Below are 10,257 nucleotides of genomic sequence, written 5' to 3'. Positions count from 1 at the left end.
CTGTTCAAAAATAATATTTTATTTTATTCCTTTTTGACTTGCACCACTAAATAATGTTGTATTTAATAGGAGGCACATAGTGGCATAAATATGTCTTCCATGGCCCATGCTACATATGTTTTACTCTAAGCCTATGTTTGGTAACTCTTTTGGTCTTTTATTTTCAAAAACTTATTTTTAAGAATAAAAATAAAAAACATTTTTCTTAGGGCTGATTTGGTAGGATTTTTGTTTTTGTTTTCAAAACTAAAAGTAGTTTTCTAGATAATAATTATTACATTATATGTGTTTGACTCTTACTTTTAAGAACAATTTTCAAATTATTGGAAAAAAAAAAAAAAAGAGGTTTGGGAGACCATTTCTATTTATGGATTTTTTTTTTTTAATTGCAAAAAAGAACGTGTAGAACATGTAGATTACTTATACATAATTACATACATACATACATATATACATACATATATAATGATAAGAGAAAAGAGCTAATGTACTTTTTTAAAACTTTATTTTTTATAATGAGAATTTTTTGTGATAAAAATAAGCTCCTTAATAAAAGAGATAAAAGTGTTTGAATGAATTTGTAAGGTCCACTATTTTCAATTTATTTACAAATATACCCTTACAAATATTTTATATATTTTGAAAACATTATATCAGCCGTTTTCAAAATTTTGTTCTAAAGAAGGAAAATAAGATACAATTTTCTAAAAATTGTATTTAGAGAACATCCATTAAAATATATATTCAAGCGTATAACCTATCATTTTATGGTTTGCAAAAAAAAAAAAAAAAAAAAAAAAAACTATACTTAAATCCTCTTACCAAACAAGCCCTAAGATTTGTTTTGGTTGAAGAAGGAATTATACGAGAAAAGCTTATAACAAGACATTCCTCATGTATGTGTTTGAAGCTTCTCAATGACACACAGTGCAAGAAACAGTAGTTTTAAATTATGATGTCTGAAGTTTAATTACTTGGTACATGTTACATATGCTATGCACAGAAACCTATTGCATGTGCATGTTACATATTACTCGGTACATGTTACATATGTTATACACAGAAACCTATTACATATGCTATAAACAATAGTTTTAAATTATGATGTCTGAAGTTTATTGAAACAAAACTTAGGTAATTATCACTTGAAACACCGTACTTCTATTAATCTTCACCATTGAAATTGGGTTCATCGGGCTTCTGTGGCAGTAGTAGCAACTTTTTTGGTGCTTTGCCTTCACCATTGTGTTCAACCTTTGAGGTCCCTGCTTCGTCTGTCACACCACCTTGCAATCCGTCTTCTGCTTCATGCAAAGACTTATAAAGCTTTCTCTCATGGTACCTGCGCCAAGCTGCTTGGATGCGATGAGCTGCCCACGTCTTCCATTGTAAGGAGTAGAACCTGAGAGTCATCATTGCACAATTACGGGATCATTCCACTTGGAAAAATAAAGATAATCAGAGTTCTAAGTAATTTTTCTTCAAAGTCACTATGAAAATTCAATTCTAACAATGAAAGAGTATCACAGCCAACGAAAAGATATCATATTCTTTTTTAAATTGTTTGTTTAGAAATCCAATGCAAGAGGGGCATTGTAGATTTTGATGGGATAACCGTGGTATTTCGATTTAAAATTAAACGAATAATTGATCGCCACATCTTTTTGTACAATTTTTGAACAATTTTTTTTTGTATAGCCAAAATGTTGATCAGCTTAGCTTAAAATCTTGCCTGAAAATATGCTGGAACTGCCTGCTATGAAGATTCCGAAACTGAGCGGCCACGAACTTCAAATCAGCAGCCCTTAGTACAAAGGCTTCAACCTCTGTCTGAGCTATTACTGTTCTTGTTGAAGTGGGAAGACTGGTAGAGGAGCGGGGATTCAAGGCCCATGCAAAAAGTTCTTCTCCACAGAAGTCACCGGCCTTCAAATCACCGGCGTTACCTTTTTCTCCAGCATTAGTAGTGATAGTGGTCAGGTTTCCTCGCATGATAAAGAGCATCTCATCCACTGGATCCCCCTCAAGGATAATGCAGCTCTTCTCTGTGTGAAGAACTGGTTTGAGACGATCACAAAGTGCATCAAACAGTTGACTATCCATTTTTTCAAACATTGGCACCTAAAAGGTAAAATTGATTTGATGAACACAATAGCTAGAATTTGGACAAAAAGACGTATGGAAAAAAAAAATCAGAAGAAAAATTCTCACACTCTTGAGAAGACTTAAGCAAAGATGGCGTGTTATGTCCCTTCGGAGGTCCTTAGGAAGGCTTTGAAGTAGATTCTCTTCCTCAACACCTCTGGTTAGTTGCCATTTATACTGTTGGTATTGTCTAACTCGTACCCTTAATTCCTCGGGGAGCATACGGTGGGACATCCACCGCTCTGCATCAGTCCTTTTCACTCTCATTTCTTCTACTCTCATTGTTGTGGATTGCAGATATCTCTGTAACATTCATAATATAGCACTTTTGTTAATCGAATCTTATGACTATCTGTGGAAAGGTTTCTACTCATAAGAGTGGATAGAGTTAGTGAGAACAGACCAACATCAAATTTCAATTGAAGCTAAAATAGAACAGTAGATCTTTAAGAATAAATACACCACAGAGAAATTAATACAATAATGTTTGCATGTTTAATGGATAAATTAGCATATTATGCACTTTCTGGATATCACAGGTATATGGCTTTCAATCAAAGAAAGGAGAAGGAGATAGCAACCCGGGGGGGAGGGGGGGGGGGGAATGGTGTTGGGTGTGTGTGGTTGGACATAAAAGCAAAAACACAAACAGGGGAGGCATAGCATATCAGGCAAAGAGTAGATATGGGAGATCAGTTTTTGAAGTATGCCATTCATTACAGGTCTACAACACAGTCCATGGCACAATAACAGCAGTCAGAGAAGACCTATACCAAGCAAAGGAGGGGGGATTTCAAAAGGCAATGGTTCTAACAGAGACGATGGAGGCTCAAGGCATAATAACCCGGGTTGCCAAAGCCCCCTGAATTTGCTCTTTCATAATGGAAGACCTGAAACCACCAGAGAATAGAAAGACTCGTTTTTGAATGTCAGGTAGTTGTGTGTAGGACTTTAGGTTCGGTTGTAAACTGAGTTAAACAAGCACTAAACACTTATGTGAACTTCTTTATTGTTATTATTATTATTACTATTTTTTATGCTGGCATTTAACTAAAATTTCTATGTTGTATATAATAGGAAAAAAAAAAAAAACAAGAAAACCAAAACAAAAAGTCAGACTGACTCAAACAATATCTATTTACATAATATTCTCATTTTGCTAAAGCATTAGGTTAGAAAGAGAACTGATAAGAATCAGAGAGTCACCTGCATATTGCCAATAAGTAACGAGAATAAAACCAACCCAAAGGTGGATATTGCGACAGCAAATACTATCTCCCAAATATAAGTGCTTGTTTGAAGGTTTTGGCCAGCAGAGCTGAGAAAAAAAAAATGATTCAATATAGAAATGCCTTTAGCTCCTAAACTGTAACTCACAATGTGTTAGATCTTGTTATAAGTTGGCAAGCCTTGATTTATATATAGGAACTTAGGTAACCAAATTTTAACAGGAAAACATTCACTCTTGGAAATTAAAACCTATGCAGATGACATTTGAAATAATATTTGAGGTGATGCAATTGAGTTAAGGGAGTAGACAACTTTTCATGAAAAAAAGAAAAAATAAATAAAGAGACTAAATATTGCCAAAGAGTCTTGTAGTTCAATTGGTATTGTTGTGGTCTCTTTTATCAAAATGAACATATAGAGATAGGCTGGAAAGCTGCCTACCATTAGGGTTCAAATCTTTTATCCTCTCTTGTTGTAACAATTAAATTTTATATATATTTGGAGGATTCTATATATTTACTTACCCAAGATTACGGAAAGCCCACCAAAAGCAGTAAGACAATTTCACTTTAAAATCTGCTGTATGTAGTACCAGTCCATTCTTGAGAACGTCAGTAAACATTCCAAAGTCAAAGCCCGTTGCATTTTCAATATCATCAGGTTTGGTATAACGACAGCTCTCATTTGGACATTTAAAGCTTTGACGACGGCCTTGACCACAGGGAAGATCATCTCCAGAATCATGACAGTGCTCTTCCCAACATCTACCCTCTCGTTCAATGGCCAACAAGTACCAAAATGCTCCAACTACCTGTTTAGTTTGTCACATTTATTTGTGATCATCATTAAATCTTTGAAATTAATATTGCTAATAATTCAAAATCAACTTACGTGACTGGCTAGCATATAGAGAAAAAGATTATATGCAGCTCCAGCCCATGCTGTCTGAGTCAGTATCCCTGAGGTTCTTGTTACTTCCATGTATAGTGGATAGAGCCGAGAGAGTCTAGGCACATATTGTGAGAAGATTGCAATCTTCAACATTTGCTTCATGATTAATGGAGCTTTGGTTTTTTTAGAGAAAATGATAACACAAACTACCACCTGAAAAGAAAGCAGAACACATCCATTACTGTAAAACTGACATTCCCTTACGCGGTTAATTCTTTTAGATCAAGCAATTTGACACAACTTCAGCATCATAAGGCATTGTTTACTTCTACATATAGTTTGCTAGATGCATAATGTGTTTTTGTGTGTCCAAAGTATCACTTTGAGCTAGTTATTATCAAATATTGTCAAGTCTTATACCTTAATTGACACTTTTTAATGTTTTCAATAGACTTCTAGGACCTATCTATCAAATTACAATAAATAATAATAATAATAATAATAATAATAATAATAATGATAATAATAATAATAATAATAATAATAATAATAATTGTCGGGGCATGTAAAATCTAACCTTAGTCTCTCCACACACATAGTTGTAAAGGCATATAAGTATGGGTACTCATCCTGTGGTAATTCTCCCTTGAGAGACTCGTTTCCATTATTTCCTTAACTGGTTTAAGAGCAGCAAAAATGGAAGCCAAATGAAATGTATGATTATAATCACTTCCTCAACTAATTGCAAAGTAACAAGTAAGGAAGCAAGTCCGTTACTACAAAATTGTGAACCTATGACTGCAGTGCGGTTTGAACTGAATGTTGTTATGAATGCACAAAGCCGTGTGTCTGTTTGGTAAGACCTTTCTCTATTCACTTTTTAGTTTCTTTGCCTATATACAACTTTTTAAAATCTCATTTTTACCATACTTTAACCATTTTTCAACCAATCAGCTTTCAGTAAAAAGCTACATCGAAATGCACTAAATAAGATTTCGTGATATGTCCTGCATACCTGTGGCAATGGAAGAATTGAAAGAATGTCAATGAGGAAGTATGTGGATAAGTATCTTTTCGCTATAGCCACCGGATCAGTAATCGTCTCACCCCTTCCGAAGACTTGAGAAGAAGGGGCAATAAACCCAGTACGGAACTGAAAGATTATATGAAGTACATAAAAGGCATCAAAGAGTGAACGAAGAACACAAGCAATTGTTGCTAGTTTTTCGTCCGCATCAAGGCATTTGTAATCTTCATTCTTGTCCTTAATATGGTTCTCCTGGATCACTGGGATGTAAAAGAACAAAGGGTCCACGGCCACAGATATCACACAAGAGAGCACAAATACTTTGTTCCAAGTTTGAAGAAATTGACCCTGAGGATCAAGAATTGTCTTCTTAGGAGTAGGAGCTGGCACTTTTTTTGGCTGATCACCTACATAAGGGATGCTTTTCAGTTTTTTGAAGCTTTTAATCCTCTCGGAATCCCTATCGAATCTTCCCCGAAGCCTCTCCAAAACTCTGCCAACTGTTGTTCTAAAGCTTCTTGGACGTAGTCCATGTTCAAAGTCAGATTTCTGCCCAGAACTCAAAGATGGTTCTGTACTCCGATCGTTAAACCTGGACGAACACAATGTATAGATTAAAGCAGCATAAAGCAAGTGTAAGTAGCACAATATCAAATAACTGATTGCAATTTAGTCTACTATAAGTCTCTCCTATCAACTGACACATCTGAATGGCCCCTAACTAAGGAATTCTGCACTAAAACAGAATTTCAGAGAACATCTGATGATTATTCAGTAATTCAGCCTTTTGCAACACTTCCAATTACCAATTCTGGTCTCTTTACTTTCTAAAGCTAGAATGCCTTTAAACGATAGACTGATAGTATAACATTAGATTCCTCCATTAGGATATTTTAAGATAGTTTCACTCAATCTGACTATTCAAATTGTTGCATGATAGTATTTGTAACCCGCACATAAAGTACTCCAAGAAAGTAACAAAGACATGCTGCCAAAATTGTGTACAAGAAAAAAAAGCAACAGAAGAAAGTACTGCCAAAATTCAGGCTTAAGCAAACTAACCTGAAAATTTTAAGTCGCTTGGAATCCATTTCCTTCACCCAATTAAATTTCCAACATGAAGAGACAGACCTGTGATTTGCAAACACTTTATTTACAGTTAAGAAGGAAGAGTTCAAATCTGAAATTATTTTCAATGAAACTAAAATCCCAGAATGTAAAATCCGAGAGATAAGTTAAAAGAGTAACAAGTAAGATATTACTAACTATGATGGGACTGCAGTCAATCATTAGCATCATCTAGCAATCCATGCAATCAGACAACAAGTAAAAACTTTAAACGTGTAAGACGCCTTTAATCACTTTCCACGTAATACAACCCAACCCCATTTTTTCATGAGTGGACTATAAATTGACCATAATGCGTCGTTGTTTATAATTTCCCGTTTTCCCACGTTACTGGAGTAGTCTCACTTTAAAATGCTTAAAATATAAGAAAAAGTAAAGCTAAACGGAAAAATTGTACAATAAATTTTTTTTTTTGGTTGAGAAAGTACAATAATTGTTGTTGATAATTAGATTAAAACGTTGGAGACTATATTGGCAAAAGATTTAATATATTGAGGGAGTAGAATAATGTGGACTTCCGTGTCTCACATTAATAATGCATAGTATAGGTCTGACCAAAAATTTAGAATAGGTCTGACTATTGTTAATGAAGATAATAGATTACAGCATTATTGTACTCTTGAAAAAAAATATTGTATAATTACTCCACGTGTCTTAGTATTTTCACTTTTTAACATGGTAAAATAATACAATTAACAATCTTGAAGTTAATTACTTAATTTGTGCTAATGTTTGTGAGGTTTAAGGTTTTTCAAAATTAACTAGCTTTTTCCTAATCACACTAAAAAAATGAGTAAGGATTTAAGAACTAAGTTGATCAATCATCACACACTTTTGATATAATGGTATTCTATAGGTATAAGTACTATAATGGTCATTCATTAAAGCCGTTCTTTTAACCTTGTACTTGGCTTAAAAAGTGAGTGAACCGTAAGAAGAACCACGTTGAAACTCCCGGTTTTGAAAACGTTCACACCGGTCAGACCGTTAGATTTTTTTTTTTTGGCTACTTACAGCTCACAAGTTTATAGCCATTGTTGAAGCTTCAAGCCTTCCACTTCAACCACCCACCGTTAGACTATCAGACTTGAGATCGCACCGCCATCTTCTTCTTCTTCTTCTTCTTCTTCTTCTATGTCTCGCTCGCTTTCTCACTCTCTCTCTCTCTCTTTCTCTCTCTCTCTGTGCGTTTTAACCGATGCTGTATCTGCATTTTTGCTTCTAGAGTCTTCTTCTTCTTCAATTCTTTGCAGATGATGTACTGCACGGACTGCTTGGTTACTTGCCTTTACTTTCAACCACTGAGGCTTGCTTTCACTGACAACCACTTCTTAAATTTGATGAGGACTGTACTATTATTTAACCCATTTTTAATGGGCGGACAAACGGTTTGTCCGCCCACTCTCGTAGTTTTTTTTTAATTCACATATGGTTGACAATTCAAATGGGTACGGGCTTTGTCTAGTATCTCCAGTGCGATTATGACATATGTATGAAAGTGTGTATTTGTCATGATTTTAGTAGGACAGTAGACAGAAGTCACACTCAAAACAAATTATTAAGTTGTCAATTATGTTTTGAATTTAATATTTTTTTATTTGTGTAATTATATTTTCTTAGAATTTCATATATTTTTTTCTAAAATAAATAAAAAAGAATTTAATATATTTTATTTTCATTATAAAATTTATGACATAAAAAATATATATGAAATATAGATGATTATATTTATTTTGATTAATTTTTTAATTTTTACTAATTTAATATGAGTCCGATTAATGTATATCTTTAGGACACACATTAACCATCTATTTTTAAAGAAAATTATGAAAAATTAAAAAAACTGTTAAAACAGTTAATTACTTTTTTATTTTTTAATAAAAAAATTTCTAAAATAATTAATTATTTAATTAATTATGATATCATTACAATTAAATCTCAATTTAACCTTGGTCTAACCTGATTCTTTAAACAGTTCGGTTCTGAAAAATGAGATTCTCAATGTGTTAGCTATCCTTTACCTTTTTTTTATTTTTTAATATTATCCTTTATTCTATTTATCTTTACCAAACTGTGCATTTATTAAAGGAACACTTACAAAAGCTAGGCCAAAACTGTACATTTGTCGGAAGATGAGTGACACACTACGATCAGTTTGGATACAGTTAAAAATTTAAAATTTAAAATATTATAGTAAAATAATTTTTAAATGTATGAATAGTATTATAAATCTCATTTTTAATGAAAAAATCATTAAAAAATAAAATTTGTAAATTTTGTGGACAGTGCAGAGACCCACAGGTGTGATGAAAAAGTTTGAAAAGTCAAATATATAGGTTACTGTTTATGAACAGTAATATAAACAGTGAAATTTGTTCCTGACGCGTGCTGCAGACAAAAAAAAAATGCCGGATCCAAACAATACTTAGAAACAAGACCAGATGCCCCATTCTATAGGAAAAACAGGAGGCGGGTCTCTTTCTGATCTGGACAAGTGCTAAACACATCAATGGTTTTACATTAGATTTTTTTCTTAAACCACGTCTATTTGTTTGCTAATCACAGTTAGATCTGAAAATGAGATTCTCAATGTGTTAGCAATCTTGTAACTTTTTTTTTTTAATATCGTCCTTTATTCTATTTATCTTTACCAAACTGTACATTTATTAAAGGAACACTTACAAAAGCTAATCCAAAACTTTTCTTACCTTTTTTGCAGTGTAAAGACATTTTGAGACCATAAAGGAAAAGAGAGAGAAAGAGATATTATTTATGAGGAGAAAGAATAAAAGACAGTAATTAGTTGATAGCAAGCTGTCCAAATTTACTGTAATAGTATAGTATAAAAGGGAATTGTACTTGTACAAAGCATAAGGGGGAGTAACACTTGCATCATTATCTTAGAAACAAGACCAGGCGCCCGATTCTATAGGAAAAACAGGGGGCGGGTCTCTTTCTGATCTGGACAAGTGCTAAACACATCAATTGGTTGTACATTAGATTTTTTCTTAAACCACGTCTATTTGTTTGCTAATCAAGTTAGATCTCAGTTGAACGTCGGTCTAACATGATTCTTTAAATAGTTCGGGTCTGAAAATGAGATTTTAGCTATCTTTTACCTTTTTTATTTTTTTAATATTATCCTTTATTCTATTTATCTTTACCAAACTGTACATTTATTAAAGGAATACTTACAAAAGCTAGTCCAAAACTTCTCTTATCTTTTTTGCAGTGTACAGACATTTTGAGACCATAAAGGAAAAGAGGGAGAGAGAGTTTTTTTTTTTTGAAATGAAGAGATATTATTTTGAGACCACAAAGAGATATTATTTATGAGGAGAAAGAATAAAAGACAGTAAATAATTGAAGTCGATAGCAAGCTGTCCAAATTTACTGTAATAGTATATAGTATAAAAGGGAATTGCATAAAGCATAAGGGGGACTAACACTTACATCATTGTCTTAGAAACAAGACCAGACGCCCGATTCTATAGGAAAAACAGGGGGCGGGTCTCTTTCTGATCTGGACAAGTGCTATACACATCAATTGGTTGTACATTAGATTTTTTCTAAAACCACGTCTATTTGTTTGCTAATCATAATCTTCCTTCTTCTTACATAGCTCTTTTCCTCTTTTTGGATTTATGGAATCGATCTGATGTTACAAAATTTTCCAATCTTAATGCAGATGTTAGTCCTTCCAAAATAATAATGCATATGTTTAATATTAGTTATGATATATTCCATATTAAATACACTTAAATAGATGCGAAAGAGGGAAGCATAAATTAGAAACACAAGAACACAAGGGTTATATGAGGGGTGTGGGGAGTAAA

The 10,257-nt window shown here is 33.2% G+C and overlaps 1 protein-coding gene across 1 annotated transcript; it reads right to left on the bottom strand.

The window, feature by feature from the left end:
• Nucleotides 1-922: 922 nt before the first annotated feature.
• LOC142615800 (cyclic nucleotide-gated ion channel 1-like) lies at nucleotides 923-6,534 on the bottom strand. Its single transcript, XM_075788635.1, has 8 exons — nucleotides 6,356-6,534; nucleotides 5,282-5,885; nucleotides 4,267-4,479; nucleotides 3,900-4,186; nucleotides 3,352-3,463; nucleotides 2,212-2,448; nucleotides 1,733-2,121; nucleotides 923-1,402 (listed from the first exon to the last, which is right to left on the bottom strand). The coding sequence occupies exons 1-8, from the start codon at nucleotides 6,382-6,384 to the stop codon at nucleotides 1,165-1,167; spliced, it is 2,109 nt and encodes a 702-aa protein (XP_075644750.1). The 5' UTR covers nucleotides 6,385-6,534; the 3' UTR covers nucleotides 923-1,164.
• Nucleotides 6,535-10,257: the final 3,723 nt, after the last annotated feature.

The sequence above is a fragment of the Castanea sativa genome, chromosome 11 (genome assembly GCF_040712315.1).
Source record: "Castanea sativa cultivar Marrone di Chiusa Pesio chromosome 11, ASM4071231v1".
In the NCBI taxonomy this organism is placed as follows: Eukaryota; Viridiplantae; Streptophyta; class Magnoliopsida; order Fagales; family Fagaceae; genus Castanea; species Castanea sativa.
Note: the sequence above shows the minus strand (reverse complement) of the source record. Positions and strands in the feature narration are given on the sequence as shown.